General features: G+C 35.1%; 2 protein-coding genes across 2 annotated transcripts in view; one reads left to right on the plus strand and one right to left on the minus strand.

Annotated features, from left to right (window-relative positions):
• LOC132738586 (hydroxylamine reductase-like) overlaps window positions 1-26,523 on the plus strand; it is a 41,041-nt gene extending 14,518 nt beyond the window's left edge. The window contains exons 4-9 of the mRNA XM_060726116.1: window positions 14,884-15,044; window positions 16,816-16,998; window positions 19,199-19,333; window positions 21,324-21,530; window positions 22,846-22,953; window positions 24,691-26,523. Of these exons, the coding sequence (XP_060582099.1) occupies window positions 14,884-15,044; window positions 16,816-16,998; window positions 19,199-19,333; window positions 21,324-21,530; window positions 22,846-22,953; window positions 24,691-25,197 (1,301 nt within the window). The 3' untranslated portion in view covers window positions 25,198-26,523. The remainder of the gene's footprint in view (window positions 1-14,883; window positions 15,045-16,815; window positions 16,999-19,198; window positions 19,334-21,323; window positions 21,531-22,845; window positions 22,954-24,690) is intronic.
• On the minus strand, window positions 2,330-9,675 carry LOC132738585 (uncharacterized). The gene is made up of 3 exons (XM_060726115.1): window positions 9,565-9,675; window positions 7,097-7,565; window positions 2,330-4,831 (listed from the first exon to the last, which is right to left on the minus strand). The coding sequence occupies exons 2-3, from the start codon at window positions 7,563-7,565 to the stop codon at window positions 3,825-3,827; spliced, it is 1,476 nt and encodes a 491-aa protein (XP_060582098.1). The 5' UTR covers window positions 9,565-9,675; the 3' UTR covers window positions 2,330-3,824.
• Window positions 26,524-27,140: the final 617 nt, after the last annotated feature.

Consider the following 27,140-nt stretch of genomic DNA (forward strand, 5'->3'; position numbering starts at 1 on the left):
AAACTGTTATTAGTATTAATTCGTTTTTATTATTAAACCAATTAAAAAACCTTGTTTTTGCGGTAAAGCAAAAAATAAACTGTAAAGTGTTTAAATGAATTTTTGTGTTATTTGTCATGAAAAATTCAATTCATTATTTATTGGTTCGCTATTTCAAACGGTCAGGACTGTGTTTATTTACTTCAGGGCATAAAGGACTGTGTTTATTTATTTCAGGGCTTAAAGGACTTTGTTTACAGGGCCAAAAAACCCTTCTTTAAAGACGCCGAATATCGGCTACTTCCCCAACCAAACTAGCCTCTTTTTTCCCCCAATTTGGTCCTAAAATTTCCCCAATCGCTTGAAAATCCCCTGCAGAATTAAGAACTGAATTAACAGAAAAAAAAGGAAAATATTCAAGATTTCTTCGATCTTCCGAACAGCGTTGAAAACATGAAATCCCTGTATGTAAAAATAAACCGTGACCTATTAATATCCGCTTAGAGGGAGGTGCACATTGATCGTATAGAATTTCATTGACTCGCTAGGCATGACGCAATATACTGTATTATACCCTAGAGGGGTATGCATAATAGTTGTTAACATTTCATTGTCTCGCGAAACATGACGCTGTACTTTTTCAAAAGCTAAAAATAGATGACCTTAACTCTAGTAAAAAACCGAAAATCTATCTTTAGATGTAAAAAGATATTTACGGTTATTTTACCGCTACAAAGGTAAGTTAATGTACGAAGTTTAACTAATAATTTCGAGTACTTAAATCGTTTTCATTAGTAGAACTGTAACTAAATTTTTTGCTTTACGGCAAAGTTCAAAATGTCGCATAACTGGACACATAATAAAAATTTACACTTGTAAAAAAATTAAATTGTCCGACTCCAAAAATACCAAAAATATCACTGCTTTTTTTCAAAAGAAAAACGTAAGTGAATCAAGTAAAGTATCAGATACACCTTCAGATACCAATAGATCTAAAGTCATTGAGAAAGAGAAGTGTACTTCTTCAACCACTGTTGATCACAGACACTTGGGGTTTGGAGCTCAAAACGCCTTTTGTTGTAATGTTCGTTTATTATGAACAATAATTAATAGAAATTAAACCAAGTGCGTTGATACAATGAAGTAAAGTAAAACACGACGAGTGTTCAGCACAAGATATAAATTTATTCTGTAAACCCTTAACATGTGATCTTAGATTTACTAGAAATACGGAGCATGCGCAAACAAGCATTATACATAGGTCAGCTCAAGTTCATCATGTACGATGATACTACATCTCCCTGTTTTTAAAAGAAAAAATAAGCAACACATGTTAATAAAATTGTATATGATAATAAACAATTATGATGATTAAAAATGCATATACATACTGAAGAGAACAATTTTTATGTGCATCTGTTTATAGAGAAGCACTGACCCTGTGGACTGTGTATGGGGAAATTCATAAGCAAAATCATGATTGATTGAAAACGGGCAAATTTATTTTGCCGAAAACAACATAATTACATACATATAAAATAATTTTCCCATATCTGGGTGAACAAATACCGCACAAATACCGCCTAACAATAATATACATAAACAACAACAACAATAACATACTTATCTAAGTTAATGAAGGAACAGTAATCTGTCAAAAATTATTTTAAGACTCTAGTTAATAAAGGAACAGCATAACTGTCAAAAATTATTTTAAAATTAATACAAAACATCGTTTCAAAATTAATATTGACTATTGGTAACCCTTGAGAAAAACATAGCGGAGGAGGAAAACGGGAGGTGGTGGTAAAATTATAGCAGAGCAGATGTAGCGTGCTTTTCCCTTCTAAAATTTTTTCCAGAAAGGCCGATGCCGTTGATTGATTGGTTGTTAGAGAGCACGTGACGTTAAGGGTGCTCTCAGATTGGCCAATGCCAAATATACATTGAGAGTCAGTTTGATTTACTAGTTTAACCTACATTAAGAGTCGGTTTGATTTACTGATTGTTCAACAATGACATAAAATATTTTATCTATCTATAAAATACATTTATGTGCATCTGTTTATAGAGAAGCATTTACCCTGTGGATTTGTGTAGGGGGAAATTTCTTTAACCCAAAACCCATGATTGTTTTGGAAAAGGGGGCAAATTTTTTTTTCCCCGAAAAAAACCTAATTACAAAATATAAAAAAATTTTTCCCCATATCGGGTGAAAAAATTTACCCCCAAATTAAGGGCCCAAAGGAAAATATTTGGGACGGGGATGCCCCCAGATACCCAGGAAAATCCCAAAAATTTTTTAAAAATTTCACCTTTCCCCAATTAAATAAGGGGAACTTTTTGAAAATTACTTGGGGAAATAAATTTAAGTATCAGAAGAACCTCTTTAATATGACCCGAGGTATTGCTAATGAACAAAATGAAAATTCTAACAGGAGATACTCTTTGCTGTCCCAGACCGTCGAGCAAGTATTAAGCAAAGGATGAACTGGAGATAAGGCTAATGAACATATTAAAATTCAAAGACAATACACTAAGCTCGCTGCCTCAGACAGTCGAGTGAAATTAAGTTTATATGAACATAATAAAATTTCAAAATGTGACAAATGGCTCACTGCCTCAGACAGTCGAGTGAAATAAGGTACTATATCAAGAACATACTAAAATTACCAAACAGAAGACAATTTGCTCACTGCCTCAGACAGTTGAGTGAAAATAAGTATCATAATATGAACATAATAAAATTTCAAACATGTGACAAATAGCTCGCTGCCTCAGACAGTCGAGTGAAATAAGGTACTATATCATGAACATAATCAAATTACCAAACATGAGACATTTTGTTCGCTGCCTCGGACAGTCAAGTAAAAATAAGTATCAAAAGATGTACATTATTCAAATTTCAAACATGTGACAAATAGCTCACTGCCTCAGACAGTCGAGTGAAATAAGGCACTATATCATGAACATAATAAAATTACAAAACCTGAGACAATTTGCTCGCTGCCTCAGACAGTCGAGTGGAAGTAAGTATTATAATATGAACACATGTGACAAATAGCTCACTGCCTCAGACAGTCGAGTGAAATCAGGCAAAATAAAATAACCAAACATGAGACAATTTGTAATATGTACATCATAAAATTTCAAATATGTGACAAATAGCTCGCTGTTTCAGACGTCAAGTTAAATAAGGCATTATATCATAAATTACCGAACATGAGACCGTTTGCTCGCTGCCTCAGACAGTCGAGTGAAACTAAGCTTTATATCCGCATAAGAAAAATTAAGACGTGACAATTTGCTCGCTGCCTCTGTCAGTCGAGTTAAATAAAGTCGTAAAGTGACATCCTAATATCTATACGAGAGAAGTGTTTAGATATCTATTTGCCTTAATAATAAAATATAATCATGCGACAATTTTATTCAAGCATGTGCTCCAAGTCTTCACTGCCTCAGACAGTTGAGGGAATTGCAGTTTATCATAAAGATCATACATGGAGCTCCACTCCTTAATAAAATTATGTATAGTAAGATGTATAAATATATATAATGCTCTAGTAATGACACATGAAATTGTAACACTTATGGAGTATGTAGATGCCTATACCGTCATTGAGTATGAAAATATCACCGCGTAAAACCCGGTTGTACTACAATAACAATCTAAAATGTATATTGTACAATAAACTTTGCTGCCTCAGACAGTCAAACAATATTATCAAGTGTACAATAAGGATAGAGTGGACTATGCATAGGCCCTAGCCATACTTTTAATTTGACAATTAGTATTGAACTTGTCTGTACCCAAAGTGAAATCCTTGAATTTGTTACAAAGGACCTTATTTGATTGGTCCCTTAGAAAGGCTGGGCCGCAGATATTTGGTATATGCTTGTGAAGACCAACGGCCTAACTGTTGGATTTGTGTATTAGAGAAATTCAGGTCATGTGCTAAGGTTGCCCCTCCGATTCGAAAAGAGTGAGATGTATATTTGGTAGGATCTAGTCCGCTTTCTACTAGACAGCGTTTTAGCATACGCCTAAAGAAAGATGCTGTAACCGGGTGACCACTACTAAAGCGGAATAACGGGCCATTACACGAGGAGATCTGACTGACATAATTAGCTAATGTGCGTACAGGACAAAGTTGTCTGTGTTTTGACCTACTCAGCACAATTTTTGCTGTCTGGCCTTTTGAATGCTTAAAATGAGTGAGATGGATGGAGGCACTATTGAGCCGAGACTTATCATATGAAAATGATACATTCTCAAGTTTAACAATATTGGCCTTTCCCGTTTTGGTGACTGAAATTTCTCCAAGACGAAGCAAGGCATAGAAAGCCACCAGGTACATCGTTTTCAGTAGGAGCTTGGTAAATGGATTTGCAGTAATTTTGCTCAAAGATTGGATTAATGACCTAAGCAAAGGAATAGTGAAACCGTGACGTTTGTCCGAGACCTTAGTTTTCCTAATACTGTATAACAGTTTCTTAATAATGAATGCCTTAGAAGGATTTCTTAACCTGTGAAGACGATGAATATAGGACAAAGCTGATATCCAAGTTGATATAGTCGCCGGTTTAAGGCCCCTATCGTGGCATACTGCAATGAACTGTGCCATTTTATAAGTTGGAATAGGAAGAAGGGAGCCTTTGAACTTAGTGTAGTAAGTATTATGAAAACGGGTATACTGTTTGAAAGCATTTCGGTAACTGTTTCTTGTGGACGGTGCCAGGGATTTTAATAGTATGTGTAAGACCGAAGAGTTCAGTGAAGAAGCAGCAACTGTTCTGGTATTTTGGTAGGTTGGTCGTCCATTTGTGGTGCCAAAAGGCGGAACTGTTTGACCTGTAAACGTGAAAGGAGATCTGGTAAAACATTATCCTTTCCTGGTATATGTTTAGCCTGTATCAAAATATTATGTTGCATGCATGTTAAAACTAAGCGCCGAACTAACTTCATAACAACAGAATCTTTGCAAGATTGTTTGTTGATAATATGAACTACAGCATAATTATCTGAGTGTAAGATAATACATTTGTTTTTTAAAATTGTACCCCAGATTTCCAATGCTAAAACTATAGGAAAAAGTTCTTTAAATGTGATGTGGAATGATGTCATATGGTTTGGCCATTCCCCATAAAACCAACTATTGTTAAAAATAGCTCCATATCCAAGTGACCCAGCAGCATCAGTGTGTAAATGTAATGAGGGACTTGATAACCACCGTTGTTTAAGAAGGACATTTTTGCCATTAAAATGTTGGGTAAACAAAAACCAAGCTTTGAGATCCCGCCGACTATCGGCTGACAAAGTTATCCTATGTGTAGGTTTTGAAACTTTTACTGTTAAATTGATTAAACGCCGTAAGAAACAACGGCCTGGTATGACTACTGAACAGCAAAAATTCAGAAGACCAATTAAAGATTGTAAATCCTTAAGTGTTATTTTTCTACGACCTGTATGATATAATAATAGAGACCTTAACTTAGATAGCTTATCTTGGGGAAGACGAGCCTCCATAGTTATGGAGTCAAGTTCTAAGCCCATGAATACGATGACTCGACGGGCTGACTCGGTTTTCTCTTGTTTTATTGGGACACCCATGACTTTACAGAGGTTAAGAAATTGATCTAGATGACCTTGACAAGCCTTAAAATCATGACCAAAGAAAAGAAAATCGTCCAATATGTGGACAATGTGAGGAATTTTTAACTTGTTGGTAGCAATCCATTGAAGAGAAGTGCTAAAAGCTTCGAAAATGGAACATGAACTAGATGACCCCATCGGGAGGCATGTATCATAGTAATATTTACCTTGAAAGCTAAACCCTAAAAGCTCATGATCCGAGGGATGGATAGGTATTAACCTGAAAGCATTGTGAATATCAGTCTTTGCAAAGAAACAACCAGGGCCATATTTTAACAGAGTTGCTACCGCATCATCAAAAGAGGCATATTTAACAGTAGCTAGGTTTGGGTCTATGTGGTCGTTTATTGATGAACCTTTTGGATGGCTTAAATGGTGAATCAGACGAAAGTCACCAACAGTTTTTTTTGGAACTAAGCCAATTGGGCTGATATGGAAATTAGGAAAAGGCCTTTCATGAAAAGGACCTTGAATGCGGTTTGCGTCGATTTCTGCTTGAAGCTTTTGTAAAACCACATCGGGAAGTTCTGAACACGACTTTAGATTGGAGCATGATGTAGATTGACGAGGACCAATGTGACCTAGCTTAAAACCTATTGTGAAACCATTAATTAAGTATTTCCGGTTTTGGTAACCTTGCAAGTATGTAGACAAAATAGAAACCTTAACTGGTGTAGTAACCTGGCCAACCTTATTTTTTGGGAATACGGTTGACTGTGGGAGTGTTTTGAGATTTTGTGGCCTGACTAAAGGAGGGACTGGAGGTAATGGCCTGGTCTTTATTAGTAAATGAGCATTGGCCGGCGTAGTGGGCCCCCCTACAGAATCCACAGACATGAGGCCTGGAGCATCGGGGTTCCCGACATAAACCTCGTCTGTTGAAGGTCCAGCAGGTATTTTCAAGGAATTTAGAGGGTTTCCTGTAACTATAACCGGATTTGAATTGCCTACTGGACCCTGTACGAAAGGGCCGATTACTCTGAAATGACCCATTATGATGGGGTGCCAGTTGAGAGGTTGCCATGACCCAGAATTCTGTGTGAATCCTGTCCCATGGCATTAGCTCCCTTTCGCGAAACATGCGAAATTGGTTGTCATAGAATGACCATCCCAAACCTTGACGCCGACGGGCCAAATCTCTCACTATTTCCCCATATTTCATTAATTGAGGCATTTCATGGGGAAAAGTTGCAGCATAAATGGCTGAAAACCTTAAAAAGGCTGTTGTCCATGTTTCAATGGACTGGATTTTTCTGGAAGATGAATTAGGTACCAAACTTAAATGGTTATTAGCATTTAATGTTAAAGAATAATTTTCAGCTTGGGGCAAGGCCATGTTTGGCAAAAGGCGAGAGAAGTCCACAAACTTGTTAGTTTGGATTTTTTTAATGACCGACTTTGGTATGGAATGCGAAATGGGGGTGGAGACTGGTTCGACAAATTGTGTCATTTCTAGAGCATTACCTGTAATGTAATTTGAATGGGACGATATTATGTCCCTGAAATTTATAAAGCCTTCGTCATTATCACTCTCTTCCTCGTCTGAGGATGTTGACTTTTCTGAGGTTGAGGTTTCTTCATCCTCCGATACCTGCAGGACTTGAATGTCATTTTCCTCCTGATTGAAATTAGAAGATGGCGACTGATGAGGGACTGTACCCCTTTTCCTCTTCTGGTGTGATCTGCTTACAGCCTGTTTGTTTTTATGAGTTATATCACCTCCCCCTGCTAGTTGGGCAGCTTGCTGTGTTGAGCTTTGACTGGATTTTTTACCCCTGAGTGACTTTTGATCATTTTTGGTCTTTTTCCTGCGAGTTTGCCCATTGTTTTCCAAATGAGCCGTCGTCGGACTCTGTACATCATCTTTATTACTATTAGAACAGCATGGCATATTACAATGGCTCACTGTGGCCGAACGTTTATTGCGTTTCATCTGAAAGAAAAAAGCCAGAGTAAACCAACACTATTTTTCTGGTTATATCCTGTACAAATATTATTTTTCATCAGACAAACAAAATAATAAATAAATTCAAATAATCTGGAACATCAGACATAGTCTGGAAACAGTATAATACTGCGTCATCAGAAAAAATTCTGGAAACAATAGATAAATATAAATACATCAGAACATAGTCTGGAACATCAGAACATAGTCTGGAGAATCATTACTAAATGTTGTAGCCCCAGAATAAAATCTGGAACATAAAAACATAGTCTGGAACATCAGAACGTAGTCTGGAACATCAGAACGTAGTCTGGAACATCAGAACATAGTCTGGAACATCAGAACATAGTCTGGAACATCAGAACATAGTCTGGCAATTGATATATAAGCATGGTAACATCAGAACATAGTCTGGAACTTCACAGTCTAGACTGGAAAATCGAACATGTTATTTCCGGAAATTAATTGACTGCCCTTCCTTGTCGAGACGTGGTATTTGTTTAATAATTTACTAATTGAGACCTTACAGACTGGTTAAGAAGTGCTTCAGATGAAAACCTTCAGAAAGTTGTACTCTAATTTAAAAGGCCGTGAGTAAATATAATATAATGGCTAAAAGTATATTTGGCTAAAAGCCAAAAAAAAAAAAAAAAATTAAATTGAGCTTGAAAAGCAAATGCTGAAACACCAACCCAAAACTGACCTTTAGGTAAAAGGCCTATTTTTGTATTATACACATTATAATATATATCTAATATGTTAACAAGCTTGACCTTGAATTGAGTACTAAATATTGATGCGGTTAAATTTGTTAAGTGTTCAAAACTTGTACATATTAGAACATTTTTCCCGGATATGAACATATCCAGATATACACAAGTTTATACAATAATACTGTATGTAAATGGAAAATGACTACCCAAAGCTGTATACCGCTTGTTCTGTAACAATATGAATTATATCAAACAGTTATATACCAATCTGTATATCTATTAATTAGTTATAAAAGCATAGATCACACAGGTATCGCCTTATTAAAGGTGACTGTATGCATATAAACAAATTTGTAAAATCTTGTAAACTTTAAACTTGTCATTCAGCTTGTGAAAATAGATGGAAAAATGAGTTCATCCAAGTGACTTGGACGACCCCTACAAGCATAAACTTCTAGAACAGAAAAATGAAATGGAATACATATCTTTCATATCTCTAGACCATTATTTAAAGTGGCAACCACTGCAGCACGGATGTTAGAGTACAGCTTCTTTTGACCCATGACGGACAAATGTACCCCATCTAATGCAAAGACCTGAGACTGCGCTTCTGGAGACCAAAATCCCTTTAAACGCCAGAAAGTGGCACGGCCATGGGGCAATGCTTGAATGTTCGTTGACAAGATGTAATTTGTCTCATCTACACGATTATTAAACCATGTTGTATCAACGTGATGATGTGTTGACTGCGAAGGCCGTCTGTGTAATATTTGGCAGCAGATCACCCTTTTCACGTTTCCCAAGAAAAGTAAACTATCAATTAAGTCTAATATTGCTGCGGAAACACTGACATGGTCAACATCCGGTTGACATAAATCATTTGTCCCAATCAAAAGTACAACAATATCTGGAGCGAAATCCGTAATGTCTGTAAAATTCCTCCGGAGTGTTTCCACCTTAGCTCCTGAATAACCCGAATATTGTACCAACGGGAGCGAAGTTAAGTTTAAGTTAAAATGAAGATGTGGTTCATTCCGTAGAAAAGATTTCAGACGGGAAACAAAGGAATGACCAAATATCTGGATCGATGCCGCCATATTGAATCAGGCACTGTTATATCACAAAGGCACTGTTATCACACAAAGCCTCAAAGGATGACGTCACTCGTTGTGCACAATGAAAATACAAACTCATCCAATTTCCTAAATTAAGAACATCCGTGTTGCAGCGATTTTATATGCAAAAGTTAAAGAAGGATGAATGTAACGTTTTACCGTTAACTTCCAGACGGAACAATGTGTGAAAACTTGTAAATTTAAAATTATAGCAGAGCAGATGTAGCGTGCTTTTCCCTTCTAAAATTTTTTCCAGAAAGGCCGATGCCGTTGATTGATTGGTTGTTAGAGAGCACGTGACGCTAAGGGTGCTCTCAGATTTGCCAATGCCAAATATACATTGAGAGTCAGTTTGATTTACTAGTTTAACCTACATTAAGAGTCGGTTTGATTTACTGATTGTTCAACAATGACATAAAATATTTTATCTATCTATAAAATACATAAATAGTCTTAAAGTCACAAAGTTTTTTTTTTTATTATTATTATTACTATTATTTTATTTCTGTTCTCTCTCTTTTTTTTTTTTCTTTTTTTTTTATAATGTCAATCAATTCCGGATGATTAATTAACAGTGCTCCATTCATCGGTATTGTAACGTTTATTAGGTTTTACTACTCGACCACTGCGCGTCTGATAACCTGTGCCTGACCTTGTTTCATGGCTAATTGGATTTTGAATATTCTGGGAAATACCTGTATCATTTAAAGGTGCTTTGTTTGAGATTATGTCATGCGGATCTTGACCTTGGTGGAGGATATTAGGGAAGGACTCTGTATTGATAGGGAACTTTTCCCGCGTTTTGTTTATGAAGCGGCGATTACGGCGGTAAATAGCGCCATCTTCAGTTTGCACTTTGTATGATCTCTCCCCTTCTTTTTTTAGAACTATGGCTGGTTTCCAAGTTTTCCCAAATTGCACCCTGCAAGAGTCATCTTTGTTTAGCGGGGGAAGTGACCTCGAACTTTTATCGTAATAGTTCTTTTGCGTAACCTTGTTTTCTTGCAGAGATTTTCTTACAGATTTGTGGTTAATAAAAGATGGTTTCAATTGCTCATTAGTTGAAGGCAAAATGGATTTTAACCGTCTGCCCATTAACAGTTGTGCAGGAGAATATCCGCAGTTTAAAGGTGTGTTACGATATTCCAGAAATGCTAAATATGGGTCTGTTTTGGTCTCGTGGCATTTTTTCATTGATTTTTTGGCTATTGAGACCATTTTTTCTATGAAACCATTGGATTGGCTATATCCAGGTGAAGATGTTACATGTTTAAAATTCCAGTCAGAAGCAAATTTTTGAAATTCTTCTGAGCTAAACTGTGGCCCATTATCGCTTTTCAATGTTTCTACTTGACCATAGCGAGCCATATGCATTGTTAATTTTCTAATAACAGTTTTACTTTTTGTTTCTGGCAATGCATCGACTTCAAAGTAATTACTGTAGACGTCCGCAGTTATAAGGTAATCACGTCCGTCAAGCGTGAATAAGTCGGCGGCAATATGTTGCCAGGGTCTTTGGGGCACAATGTGGGGATTTAATGGTTCCTTCACATTTGATGCTCTGTGTGTTAGGCATAAAGGGCATGCTAACACGTGGTCTGTGACCTGTTTGACCATGCCTGGCCAGAACATAATATCCTTGGCCCTGTTCAGCGTTTTAGTCACTCCCATATGACCTACATGAACAGCGTTAATCATTTCAGTTCGCAATGAACTTGGAATGACCAATGTTTGACCACGGAAAATTATGTCATTTACAGTCGAGAGTTCATCCCGATGATTCCAAAATTCTAATATGGAATTCGGGCACTCGTGCCTAGATTCAGGCCAGCCGTCAATAATTGTTTGTTTCAGTGTCTGAAACTGACTGTCTTGCTGTGTGGAAAGTCTGAGGTCTTGTAATTTTCCGTCGCTAACCGGTAAACTATTAATAACCGTGTGCACGTGCACGTCAAGTCCGTCAGACAATTCTGGATACGTGTCCTTGACAAAATGACGGGATAATGTATCCGCTACGGGAATGCTTTTCCCGCTAACATGTACGACCTCTATGTCGAACTGTTGAATCTGTAATAAGAGACGTTGTAGTCTGGGGGTCGCCCGACATATTTCTTTTTTCATAACTGAAACTACAGGTTTGCAATCAGATTCAACTTTAGTATGTCTTGCGTAACAGTATTGCTTGAAACGTCGAAGACCATGAAGTATAGCTAATGTCTCTTTTTCTATTTGAGCATAACCTCTCTCTGTAGGGGTCAATGTCTTTGATGCAAATGCAATGGGCTTGCCGTCCTGTAAGCACGTGCAACCTAAACCACGTGCACTCGAGTCGACTTGCAATGTGACAGGCTTTTTCGGGTCATAGTATGCCAAGACTGGTGCCTTAGTCATTGCGACTTTAACCTTTTCAAAGGCGTCAATTTGCGCACTGTCCCATATAAACTCAATGTCTTTTTTCAACAAGTCACGCATAGGGCTTACCATTTCTGCCAATTTTGAATCAAATTTTGACAGATACGTGATCATGCCAAGAATAGTTTCCAACTCTGACTTATTTTCTGGGGCTTTCATTTCTACAATTGCCCTGATTTTTTCGGGATCGGGCTTAAGACCGTCAGCTGTCAGTACGTGACCAAAGTATTTAACTTCCTGAGAGCCGATAACACATTTGTCTGGGTTAAACCTAATACCCTTTTCACGTGCTCGGTCCAAAACACGTGTCAGGTTTGCATCGTGCTCTTCGATAGTCTGTCCGTACACAAGAAGATCGTCAACTATTGACGTCACGCCCGTCACGTCCTCGAAAAATTCGTCGATTTTTTGACAAAATATGTCTTGGGAACTTTTGATACCCATAGGAAGACGCAAATATCGGTATCTACCGAAGGGACTATTAAATGTCGTCAAATATGAGGATTCGTCCGTCAATTTTATCGACCAATAACCTTTCGTTGCGTCTAATACACTGAAGTACTTAGCACCTGTCAATTGGTTTGTCACGTCTTCTATAGTCCTCATAGGGTAGTGCGGTCTCATGATATTGTCATTTTAGTGCTTTAGGATCTAAGCACACCCTCAGCTTTCCAGTGCTGGTTTTTTCCACACAGACTAATGAATTGACCCAGTCAGTCGGTCTAGTAACCTTTTGGATAATTCCTTTATCCTCCATAGACTTCAACTCATTTTTTAAACGGTCCTGTAAAGCTACAGGTACACGCCTGGGTGGACAAATTACAGGTATAGCTTTTGGTTTTAAATGTAAACTGCATGTACCTGGGAATAAACCAATGCCTTGAAATACGTCATTGTAATCAGTCAAGATTTTTTGTTTATCTAACGTGACTGGTTGTTTTTCTATAGCATAGGTCAGTTTTATCAATCTCAGATCTATTGAAGTCTGTAAGCTTAATAATGCTGGAGATTTACTGCCTACTACGTGAAAACATGCAACGATTTCCTTATCCTTGAACTTACAGGGTAAGTTGACCTTTCCATAAACTGGGATAGGGGTCTTTTGTGTAGGAAGATAACCTATCATCAGAGGGTAGCAAGGGGCCTTTGAAATCTAGTTTTCTTGAGCATTTCCTGAGGTATTAAGTTACATTGAGAACCTGTATCTATTTTGAAATTTACAGGGGCGGACTTTCGGCCAATTTTGAGTTTAACCATTGCGCAATCAGGTCGAGAAGTATTGAAATCATTTACCGTGCATACATAAAAATCCTGATCGTCACTCGATAAGTCCGACTCACAATTTATATTGTTCACAGTATTACGTGATTTACACATTTTCTGGAAATGATTCAGTTTGCCACATTTTCTGCACGTTTTTTCCCTTGGCTGGACACGTTTTTTCCCTCTTGATGTGTGGTCCCGCATCTAGAACAGGTCATTTTCTCTTCACTGTATTGTGGCTTTTCCCGCCTTTGGACTAAACGTTTTCCTAGGCCTCGCCACGTGGTGAACGTCCTTGTCAGCCGCAGATGCCATTGAACTCAATTGCTGTTTGGAATATTCCATATTTTGAGCGATTTGTACAGCTTTATCTAAGGTCAATTCTGCACCCTCGTTCATAAGCTTTTCTCAAAATGCAAAATACAATACGGTCCCGTATCATTTCGTCTGTGTTTGCAAAACTGCAGTCTCGTGCACAGATTTGTAATTTTGTCAAGAACGAATCGATGGTTTCTTCTCCCTGTGTTTGGTTGTAGAATTTATACCTAGCAAATATTGGATTGAGCTTAGGTTGCACATAAGTTCTGAATTTTCTGTAGAACGTGTCGATCTTTTTGGCATCGTCTTCAGAAATATCTTTCCACGTGCAGTGGATATCCCGCCCTTTATCACCAATCCATAATAGAAAGTAAGAAACTTGTTCTTCTTCAGACTTTTTCTTCAAAGGTCCTGTAAACATTAGTTTTGCATGACGTTCAAATTTATTGTAAGCTTCAGGTAAATTTGAAGATTCCCAGTCCATTTGGGGCACTGACAATCCAGATAATTCCATTTTGTTTCCAAATATTAATTTAATTGTGTAACTTTATTTTTTTTTTAGATAAATATTCCAATTTTTTTTTATCGTATGTCCAGGTTATTTATTAAACGTTTTTACTCTGACACCATGTTGTAATGTTCGTTTATTATGAACAATAATTAATAGAAATTAAACCAAGTGCGTTGATACAATGAAGTAAAGTAAAACACGACGAGTGTTCAGCACAAGATATAAATTTATTCTGTAAACCCTTAACATGTGATCTTAGATTTACTAGAAATACGGAGCATGCGCAAACAAGCATTATACATAGGTCAGCTCAAGTTCATCATGTACGATGATACTACACCTTTAAAATCCAAATAAAATGCATATTTGTCAATCCCAGCACATGTACTGATCATATATATACTGTATATATAAAAAACTTAATATAAGCCGTTTTGAAAAAAATTCATATTTCAACATCTATGATAACCCCAAGTGTCTGTGCTGTTGATGATGTTGTCATTGTTGATAAAACGGAGTCCGAGAGATCAGAGAACCGCAACGCTCTAAATCAAGAAAGAATAGGGAAATGTTATTATAAATCAAGAATCAATGAATAAGATTGGTTTTTTTTAGTTATAATTACTATTAAGAGAGTCTATGTTGATTAATTATTTTTCCATATCAATGTTATATATCCCTTTCTTGACGATTATGAAACAGCCCAATTTTTCCCCAAATATGCAAAATCGGGCTTATTTTCCCCAAGTAAAAGGCTAAGGCCCCTTCCCCAAAAAAGGTGTTTTGGCCCTGGTTTATTTATTTCAGGGCATAAAGTGGGTGTGTTTATTAATTTCAGGACATAAAGTGGGTGTGTTTATTTATTTCAGGGCATAAAGTGGGTGTGTTTATTTATTTCAGGGCATAATTAAATTCAAAGTGGGTGTGTTTATATTTATTTAAGGGCATAAAGTGGGTGTGTTTATTAATTTCAGGGCATAAAGTGGGTGTGTTGGAAGATCAACAGATCTATGGTCCGGATATAAACGGTGTACGATATATGACACTGTATGGTATAAAGGGGCTGTCGGCATATGCTTGCCACGCGGATGCGCTGGGTGAGTCAGATCCATGGGTGTCAAAATTTATATACAGGGTAAGTACTATTAAAATGATACTCCTTAAAATTATTTAACAATCTGAGACTTGTAAGAGTAAATGGCACACGAGAACCAAAACACTTCTATATTCCATCTAGCTAGCAAAATCCACTAGATCCAAAAGCACTGACGAGGCAAATTGTGTTAAAACACTCGTAAAGCGGTCTCTTTTTGCGGTGGCTGAATTTTTGTCGCGGAAATAAAATTAACATGTTCGTGTGTTTATGTTGACGGAAGGGAAAGATAAAATAATATGCTAATTTCATTTGTTTTATTTTTTATTTCCTTGGGGAGGGGCTAGGGTTACATGTACATATCACTAGTGTGAGTATCACATATAAGGATCCGCAAACTTTTAAATTACCCTTAGATTAAAATTAAAATGTCATACGAATAGTGTGCATGAGTTTTATTTTGAATGCATAATAAGTTGTTATACAATCGAACTGGTACTTCCTTAATTATAATTAGGATGACCCTCCCTTGATAACGACTGAACCGGACACGATTTGCCTCATACATATATAACATTTACAAAGTTTCTGCATCTGAAAGTGATGTCACCAGACAGCCAGTATAGGACATATATACTGTAATGATAGCCTAATATTTAGCTCGACTTTACGAAGGTTATGGCGTTTATGTCCGTTGAAGTTTTTATGCAGTAAAATATTTATATATTTCTTATCATTTTAAACACATATTTACATGTTTCCTTACTAAAGCAGTTTATTTCCCTGAACACTTAATTAGAATGTCCATTTGAAATTGTTTTGTTTTATTGTGACTTCTTTCTTGGACATTATGTAACCTGTCCCAGATTCTTTACTTTCTGAGGGATTTTTTTTTTAAACTTCAAATATATTTTTATGCCCAAACTTCAGTAGGGGAAGGCGCATTTAGAATTGCCCATGTCCGTCCGTGTGTCCAGTTCATGTTGAGTTACATGTAGCTCTAAAAGTATTTGAGCTAAAGTCAACACACTTTACAAGAATGTGAAGTTGTACACATGTCGATCAATTCAGTTTTGTAGGAATTATTGCTTTTGACTTAGTAAAAATTTGCAATTTTCAACTTGTGTCGCCGTAGCTGAAAAAGTATTTGGCCTGTAGTCATTAAATTTTACAGGAATGTTGGTCAGCATGTGTAGCTGCATGTGCACCTGGCGTTTTTTTCAAAGCATACTTTAGCATATTAAATTAAGATTTGAAATTCTTGCTGCTCAATATTAGGAAAAATCAAGCTGTCAACAGTGGAAAAATTGGATGTCGTTTTTAATACCCCAACCACTTAGGGGAGGGTTGGGTTATGTAGAATTTCCCTTGTCTGTCCGTCTGTCATACTGTCCTGCTGTACGTCAGGTGACTGACCAAACCAGTGGAATGTGAGGGCATCCTTGTCCAATGGATGCATTTTTAGTTTTTATTTCTTTTACTTTAACTTCAAATATAATATATTCCTGAATTATCTTCAGTTCATCACATACATCATGTATGATAGTTCATGACGGAAGCATCTATATTTGAAGAGTTAATTATCTCCTCTTTTGACAATCTTTACCATGGCTAGTATTGAAATAGCTGAGCACCAACAACTATTGTTTAATTTTGATACTGCAATCTCTAAACAGTTAAATAGATTGTTCCAAAGACATCCATTGCACAAATTTATCTCTTATTTAAAATTATACTGTACATAGAATATTAATCTTTAATTTCGTCATTTTAAGTAGTTGCCATATTAAACAATCAAATTTTCAATTTCTAGGCCCTTGACTTCCTGGAAAGTGCCAGTCAAGCAGACAAATTTGACTTGGGCTTAAATCTAAAGCTAGCCCTTGATGTGGGTGCGACCAATATGAGAGTGATGGAGCTACTTGACAAGGGACACAGGAGGTTGCTAGGTGTACCTACACCCACAAATGTATTATCAACTCCAAAGGCAGGAAAGGTTTGTGTGATCTGTACTTGTTATATTGAATGCTTTGAACTTTTCTTAAAACTAAATACCAAAAAATGTACTTTAAAAATATAGTGGTTTAACTTAGTTAAAACTTTAATTGACTTATTATAGCTTGATTGTGATAAAAGCGTAAAGTTAATGTAAACCACTCTCAGTTGTCCACTATCTGGGTCCAAGGTTTTGAAGAGTTTTTCTAAGGTCAAACTCTGATGTCAAGTATTTGATTGGTCAGTAACCCAGAATGTACACATTAACCGATGAAAATCCTGAGATTTGAGACAAAACTCAAGGCCTGGAATCATATGAGAAACATGTATGTAACACCAGGGTCAAAGGTTATAAATATATTTAATGAGCACAAACTCAGATCTCAGGTATTTGATTGGTCTGAAACCAGCATAGAATAAATTTTGACCAATGAAAATTCTGAGATTCGAGACAGAACTCAGATAAAAGTTTTATAACTTCGAAGACAGGTTTCAGACCAGTAGTGCTCAAACCCAAAGTCCCTAAGTTTGAGAGGCAGACTCTTTAACCACTTGGCCATGGTTTCCCTCGGATATCAGCGATTTGTGTCACACATCTATGTGTCAAGATATCAGAACACATGTCAATTATCGATTTGTTTTATCATTTGGATTTGTATAAATGAAAAAAAGGTAAATGCTTAACTTATGTTACATATTTGCCTTATATACATGTATTTAAGTTCACCCCAAGTTAAAGAAATATGTGGTGAAGTATAATGTAGTACTGAAATACCCCTCTTGTATTAATATCTATAAGTGTTTTACTGATAATCTAGTTTATCTATTGTGAAAGATAACACTAGTTTTATCTTACCTGTGTTTTAATTAAATTTACTGAATGTTAAATGTCAGACAAAGTAAACAGTTTCCCCTCTTGCTCAAATTGATTGATTGAGATGGGTTTAAAATGTCATCTTTTTTACAAATTTATATCCTTCTATTCCAACTATGTAAAAAAAGCCTCAAGTGTTCTTTGAAAATAAAAAAAATGAATAACAGAAAATATAAAAAGATCTAGTGAAAACATTACATTGATTTGCCTATCTTTAGACTTGTGCCTAGATCCAAAGAGCCTAAATCTGTATGTGTTTGTCTAATGTAACTGTCACGGTTAATACCTCAGACTACTAGCCCAATTTTATCTATAGGTTATCTCCTAAAATTTATGGGTAAAATGCCCTTCATGTTCTGTACGTTTTTAGGAAGCCTTCCCACAGCTCATTTTGGTCTTAAAACACAGAAAAGACATGTGTGTGTTTGTGTTTAAATCCTTTTAAGTGTGAATAGCTGTAAGTATTTGCCTAACATTCCAATATTGAATAATAAAAGTCATCACAACCACGCAGTCTGTCCACACTCCTTGAAGTTGGTTGTATAGGATAATATTTTGATAATTTAACCGCTTTAGGAATAAATGGATTCTTTCTGATTAAGTTAGTTAATGAAAGTTCATTGTTGGATATAAATGGCATAATGGTAGACAAAAGCAGCATAAATAAATAAACATTTTGTGCAGTCTTAAATCTGGTCCTACTCAACACACTATTCTTACAGTTCAATAAGCTTATATACTGTATTGTTGAGTACAATACTGAATTATATTGATGAGTACACAGCTGTCAAAACTATATTGGACCAGGCCCTAGCTGAGTCTGATATATAGTGTACAAGTAAAACAGAATCAGTATTGTTCTTTACTATTTTTAATGTACTCTTTTATTTCATATCACTGTTTTTTGACATTTTAATAGAACTTTGTTACTCCAATTTCAATAAAAATTTGAAATGAAGTTTGGACATTCAAAAAATGAGAAAAAGACAAGATCATGTGCAATATGATGTGATATGAACCTTTTGGACTCTGTAAATAAAAACAAGGCTAAACAGGGTGTGATATGGATTTTATTTTGATATTTAGACTTTGAATTTGGAAATGAAAATGAGGCTAAATTGATAAGATTGGATCCAAAAAGGATTCCTATTGGGACATCACATGATTGAAATGCTAAAGGTGCATTGGTTATATTTGTAAGGTGTCAAATGATAATTTAAAAAATTAGTTACTACATTTTGCATTGAAATTGTTGAATTACAAGTATAACAAACTGTGATTCATGTATAAGACAAAATTATGTTGTTATTTTTTTTATATACAACAGTGTATACTGATATCAGGACATGACTTGGTTGACCTTCATACATTACTGAAGGCCACAGAGAGCACAGATATCAACGTGTACACACACGGAGAAATGATGCCGGCACACATGTATCCAAAACTGAATGCATTTAAGGTATAAATGAGCCGCGTCATGACAAAACCAACATAGTGGGTTTGCAACCAGCATGGATCCAGACCAGCCTGCGCATCCGCGCAGTCTGATCAGGTTCTATGCTGTTCGCTATCAGTTTCTCTACTTGAAATAGGGTTGGTAAGCGAACAGCATGGTTCCTGATCAGACTGCGCGGATGCGCAGGCTGGTCTGGATCCATGCTGGTCGCAAATCCACTATGTTGGTTTTGTCGTGACGCGGCTCAAATACAGCAGCTGTACGATATATTGGATAACTCATAAACATTGTAATACATTTTCTGTTTCTAGTACTAGATGGGGTTAATAGTAAGTAAGTAAGTAAGTAAAGTCTTTTTTTAATGAGGCTACACATTTGGTTTCTCAATCTTCCATGTGGGCCTCAAAAACATAAATATACATAAAATATACATAATTTACATCATGGTTATACAGTAAAGTTTTCAAAATACATATACACATGAAAACACAAAATATAATAATATATTACTTTATGAAACAATAAATAATTAAAAACACAATACATATTCAAAATACATGTACAATGCATGAACATACATTACTTTACACTAAATCTATGTAAGATCAAGGTACTTGAGAGAGATTCCAACTGATATAGGATGCTTGAAATTTTCCAACAGTTTCAGATTTACGTATGGAGAGAGGGATATTATTCCATAGTTTGGGGCCCGAGTAAGTCAGAGATTTTCTAAAAATTTCTTTTTTTGGTTTAGGTATAAATAAATCTGAATTTTTTGCTGACCTTAGGTTACGTTCATGTTTTTGGTGAATAAATTGAAATTTGTTTTTCATGTACTTTGGAAATGAAGCATTGTTTAATGATTTATACATAATGACAGCTTTCTTGTATCTTATTCTTTCATCAAATTTTATCCAATTTAATTCATTAAATAATTCAGTAGATGGGGCATCATAACTTTTGTCAAGAATGATTCTTGCAGCTCTTTTCTGAAATTTTATTATATCCATAATCTGTTCATTGCTACAGTTTCCCCAGACTGTACAACAATAATCTAAATGTGGTAAGATATAAGCATTAAAGAACAGTTTTCTTGTATTTACATCAAGGTACTGTTTTATTCTTAGAAGAAGGTACAACTGAGTATTGCATTTCTTTAACGTCTTATCTACTTGGGTTTTCCACTTAAGGTTATTGTCAATATGAACACCTAATAACTTTTCAGTTTCAGTAAATTCAATTTCATGTTCTTGCAGGTGTAGTGGTTTAATTGTTGTTTATTATTATTATTGGATGACAGGTTCATTGCTTTTGTTTTCTTTGCGTTTAGCATCATTGCATTCTGTTTGCACCACAGATTTACATTGTCAAGGTCAGCTTGGAGTTTATCATGTAAATCTTGTATAGAGAGACCTGCTGCTGTAAGAGTAGTGTCATCAGCAAAAAGATCTGCCTCTGAGGTTTTCAAATAGAGTGGTAGATCATTTATATATATGATGAAAAGCAAAGGTCCAATCTGGACAGATCCTTGAGGTACCCCTGAATATTATAACTGATGCTGATTTTGATAGGTTGCCAGATACACTGACCTTCTGTGATCTATTTTCAAGATATGATGTAAACCAAGTAATTGCAGAAGAATATTTGAGATAACAATTTTGATTGAAATATAATGCACCTTTCTGTAAATTGTTTGTGGAAGTTTACATTAAAATATTTATGGAATAGAGCTGACAGTATGAAGTAAAATATTGTGCTAAATATTATATTATACACTCATTTAGTTTATCAATAATGAGTAAAATTTAATCAAAATACTGTTATTGCACCACTTCAATATTTTTACCCACATAAGTATGAAACAATAATATTATTCAAGTAACACAATTACAATGTATAAACCAGTTTCTAGGCAACAAAATATTTTATGTTCATTATGATAAATCCTATTTAAAAAGTTTATAAAGGACACATGTAGCTTGTCAAATTTCAGAGTCTTGCAGGGCATTTTGGTGGAGCATGGCAGAACCAGAAAATTGACTTCGCAACATTTCCGGGACCAGTGCTGGCATCTACTAACTGTGTTATTGAACCACTACGCTCGTATCGTGACAGACTTTACACGCTCAATGAAACAGGAATAAATGGAGTGAAACATTTAGATCTCCATGATCCTGTTCAGCTTCAGCAACTTCTTGAGGTAATTACATGTAACACAGGCAGATACTAACATGTGTTTATTTTAGTTTCATTTCTGTAACCTTTAAGTAAATGTATTTTCAGCTATATGACACAAGGAAACAAAACCATTTAATCCAAATTACATTAAATTTTAATGTGCCAGACATAGACCATGAGTTGACCATTTTGAAAACATTTATAATAAGTCGTCATTTATTTTATGAAGAAGAAAATTTTATTTAATTTCTTCATTTATCTTGTTTTACATCAAAAGTACTGGTAATACATTTGAGCCGCGTCATGACAAAACCAACATAATGGGTTTGCGACCAGCATGGATCCAGACCAGCCTGCGCATCCGTGCAGTCTGATCAGGATCCATGCTGTTCGCTTACAAACCCAATAACAAGTAGCGAAACTGATAGCGAACAGCATGGATCCTGATCAGACTGCCCGGATGCGCAGGCTGGTCTGGATCCATGCTGGTCGCAAACCCATTATGTTGGTTTTGTCATGGTGCGGCTCATATTTGTATTAAATATAACAATAATTAATGTTTCAGTTTAAACAATCTGGAGAATCTAAAGCTCTAATAATCATGAAATTAGATATTGAATAAAAATATTTAACTTATAATTGTTCACTTATAGAGTTTAACAGTGAAATTATAATGAACATTGCATGTTATAGTCTAGGATATGAATTCAGTAAACCACTTCTTTTCTAGCTAAAGAGATGTAAGATAAATTTGATGATATAATTTTGAACTGATCTGTTGTTTGACTTATGCATGTCCATGAATTTGTATGTACTAGGTTTATCATTTATTTCCTGGTAAATGGTGTAGGTCATTTATTTATGTTTCGGTTAAAAGTTCATGTTACAGCTCTTGTTATTCAAACCATCTTTATAATAGCAAAAAATATTTCTTTGTGATGGTGTCACAGTGCTTTAAATAAATAACTTTGTTAAAAAGCATGCTGTGCTTTATAATTCATAATGCATTTCTTAAATTAATATTCTTAGCTTTTATTCAATTAAAGCCGTGTAACATCAAATCATTGAATTTTACTTAAAAGAAAGGAAAATAAACATGAATTACAAGCATTTCCTAATATAGGCCATTATAACATTATTTCTGGACAAATTAAAAAAAAAAGGTTTTTTTTGTAATATTTATATTTAAGGTTTGTAGATTCAGAGTTATTTCCCATGTATAAATTGTTGAGCAGAAAATGTATGCGTTTTTATGACCAAGTCAGACTAAAATAACACTCTATAGGGATGAGCTGTTAGATTTTGGTATTTTAAATCTGTTTTTAATGTACTTTTAGCATGCACAAAGTTTGCCAGGTTTTGATGCTAAAACAGCAAATAAGTATGAGGACCGCAATCTTGTTGTTGGGTTTGGAAGAGAAGTCATCTTACAACATGCAGACACTGTAAGTATTAGTTGATATTTCTTGAACCAAAATTAACTTGTAGTATCATTTTTTCAATTTTCATTATCATGAATGGTTATTATGCTCCCCGAAGGGAGAGCATATAGAATCCACCTTGTCCGTCAGTCTGTCTGTCTGTCCGTCCGTTGTCTTGTACGGAGCATAACTTGAAAACCCTTGGAGATAGTAATTTGTTTAAACTTCATACAGTGGTAGAGGGCATTGAGGGGGAGTGCAGTTCATGCCTGAAATAATGCACAGAAGGGCACCTGAGGTCTTCCTCAACCAGTAAAGCTGGAACGTTGCGATATGACCTATACTGTGTCGATGTGACGTAAAACCCAATCAAACAAACAAACCCATTTCTAAAACAAAATGATTGTAGTAAATACATATATGAAAATAAAAACAATATATAAATTTACAAGTTTTTTTTCTGAATTTAACATGTTTAAGTTTACACAGTTTTAAAGTAGTCTCAATTTATTTGATGTTAGAACTGATGTTTACTTTTTGTCGTAATCTTGTCTTCAAGATGATTTATTAAGTAAGAAGGGAACATGAGAGGGTAACTTTAGGAAGTTGGAGAGGGTTCTTGTTCTACCAAATAAATAATATTCAATTGACCTGACATAGTTTCATATCTTATGCAAAAAATATTTTTAAGTATATAGTTGCTTCTTAAAGGTCCTTAAGGCCATGATTTATTTGTCAATAAAAAAATAGATGTAGTTTATACATGTTATACAATGTATGTCAATCGGGAAATAGGACAACTTTTATAAGTCAGTTTGAAATACACAAAGGTTGATACATACGAGTATGTATGGCAATAAATATAGGATTAAATTTATGTTAATATGAACTCAATAAACCAGTTTGTTATGTTGGAACATGTGTCTATGATCAATGAAAATCACAATAAAACTATTGATTGATCTAATCAGTCTAAATAAAATCATTGTTATAAGGCTGGTATTTTATTAACATCTGGCTAGTTGTACAAAATAACTTACATATTTATCATATTTCGAAGATCAAAATGGTTAAAGGTGAAACTACTTTTGAATACTGAAGCCTATCAAACTCACTTCTCGCTGATTCTTTCAGTGTTTAAACATTTCTTAGTGTTTATATGGGGGTGTCAATGGCTGAGTGGTTATGGTTTTTGGGGGCATCCATGGCCAAGTTGTTAAGGTTGTTGACTTCAAACAACTTGGTCCTCAGTGCTGTGGGTTCGAATCCTGCTAGGGACTTTGGATTCTTTCATGTGAGGAAGCCATGCAATTAGCTTACAGAATGTTGGTAGTTCTACATAACTGCCTGTTAGTCCCTGAAATAATGCCTGGAGGGCACCCGAGATCTTCCTGGAAAGTCTCCATATGACCAGTTGGTGTGACATAAGACCCCAATAAAAAAAAAGAATAGCTTTTATGTTCATTCAATCTAAAATTTCATCTGATTATTCAATGTTGTTATAATACAAAATATTAAATGATTTTTAAGCATAATACATGTTGGAGCTTTTTTGTTTTTACTGTAAACTTAGTCATTTATTTAAACAAACTTCTATTTGTATTTAGTAATTGGGATCAAATGATAGCACACTGACTTTAAATATTCAAACCAAGATCTGTACAATGTAAACATACCTACAAATCAAATACAATCGGTAGTGTACAAATCCTCCAAAATTAAAGTGTAAATATAAGGTTATAAATTGCTACTTTATTTCAGGTTATAAATGCGGTGAAAACTGGCGACTTACAGAGAATCTGTGTCATTGGTGGATGTGACGGCTCGGAACACAAACGGAACTACTTTACCAATCTTGCCCAATCCTTACCTGCGCAGACGCTCATCCTTACCATGGGATGTGCTAAATATAGACTAAACACTATCAACTTCGGGACATTGGGGAATACAGGTATTCCCCGACTTTTGGATATGGGGCAATGTAATGATAGTTATGGTGCTATCATGGTAGCGAAAGCTCTTGCCGATGTTTTGGAAACAGACATAAATAGTCTGCCTTTATCAATTTCACTATCCTGGTTTGAGCAAAAGGCGGTTGCTGTTTTGTTGTCCTTATTGAGTCTCGGGGTAAAGAATATTAAACTGGGACCGATTATGCCTGCATTCCTTACCCCTGGGGTGAGACAAGCGCTGGAGGAGACGTATGGCATTGTGCCAATTGATATCCGACATCCTATGGAAGACATGAACGACATGCTTCATAATTAGACAACTGGTTTCATATAGACATTGATACAATGTGAATATATATAGACATATAACAAGGTGAAACCTATCTCTAATTAACTTTGTTACGTAAGAAATTATAGATCTATAACTAATTGTTATCTTTCTCTACTTTTGATGCAATGGAAATTGTACATGTGTACAGTTGTATTGTTGCATATCAACTTTAATATGATGTGAAGGTTAATACTGTAACAACTTACATGATTACCAAGTTACAATAAAATGTGAAGTTCAACCTGTTAGAAAAAAAACAACTTTGATAAGATGATCCATATCAGCTGTAGGACTTGTAAACTTTTCAAAGTACATTGTCATTTACTTAATGTGAAAAGTCATATTTTGTTTAAAGTAAAATGCACAACTTTAAAACGTATGTCAGCTATTTGCTAGTGATAGCTTTTCTATTTTTCACAAATTATTACTCAAGGACTATTCATTTCTAAACTACTATCTGCTGTAAATTTAGCTTTTAAGTTTTCAACGTAACCTAATTAAAGCTATGACATAACTGTTTTTATACTGTGACAGGACAGGTAGTGCCGCATCTGTTAAAATAACAAAATGTGAAAAAAAACAGGGATTTAATTAATTAAAGGAACTTCACTGAGGTGCTTAAGCCTGAAAATATATAATTTAAATTTCTTACATTAGGTTAACGGGGGCACTTGAAACAGAAAGGTCTACAAAAGATAATTAATAATAAGACTCAGAAATTAATTGAAATATAATTGTTTTGCTATAAACAGTTTAATTTGAGCGAAAGGCATTGCAATGCTTTTCAATTCGGTTATTTTTCACAATTGGAGTAATCATTCTGGAAAAACTGAATAAGCGATTGCTCTATGAAACTTTGCACAAAAGTTACTTTACTAGAAGTACAACAAGTGGAACATTAATCTCGAAAATTTGTATCCAGACCCATCATGTCAAAATACCTCAGTGAGTCCCTTTAAAGTTTTGAAAGCCAGAACTACTTTAGATACATTTTATATTGCACATTTAGAAAACTAACACAATCAAAACTGGATTGGCATGGTAAAGGCCTTGTTTTGTTTGGTAGATGTCATTATCCTCAATAAGCTCTCTCTCAGGCTAAACGTCTCAATGATGTAAATATTTATCCCCTGAAACAGTCCTATCCTTTTAATTAAAGGACCAATTTAATCCTGATGAAACGGGTGATTTTATTATGTGGTTTCCATGTAAAAGAATTTTTTTTATGAATTATTGTTCTTGAGTGTTATTGTAGTTTTTATTGTAATATATACATATTATACATCATTTTATATATAAATATTAGCTGTAGATGTTGTTTTTTTATTGTTATTATTTTTGTTTTTAATATGTGTGTTTTTTTTAAATTTGTTGTGGAAAACTGTTTATCCTTCATAAGTTTTTAAGTTGTTTTTAATAATAATAATAATAATTACCACATTTCTATAGCGCCCTTCTCAAAAAATAAAATTTCAAAGGCGCTTAATCAGTTAGGATTTGTACAAATTTATCATAGGGGTCAAATTCATACCCATAATTCAGGGATCCTTGGTTCACACCATCGTCGGATACCCACAGCCGAACCATGTTATGTTACATGTTAATCAACCCTGGGTTTGGTTTAAACTTATTTATTTAAACTCGATTGCGAAACAAGTTCTTGCAACTTAATAATATTAATCACTTTCGAGTCTGCTTCCTGGAACCAACAAGTACTGGTGTCATATGAAGAAACAGGGTTGTGACCCGAGTAGGTCTCAAAACCATGATCTATGGGTATCCGACAATGGGTTTACTCTGGAATGATGTAAATCCCCTGGTCCTTGGTGCTGATTATACAAGGGAGAGAACTCAGGTTATAAGACTAAATAGGTTGTCTCACAACTTTGCTTAATTAAATGGATATGTTTAAACTAATTTGCATAACA

The sequence above is a fragment of the Ruditapes philippinarum genome, unplaced genomic scaffold (assembly GCF_026571515.1).
Source record: "Ruditapes philippinarum isolate M1 unplaced genomic scaffold, ASM2657151v2 ctg3474_1_1_1_1, whole genome shotgun sequence".
NCBI classification, from domain to species: domain Eukaryota; kingdom Metazoa; phylum Mollusca; class Bivalvia; order Venerida; family Veneridae; genus Ruditapes; species Ruditapes philippinarum.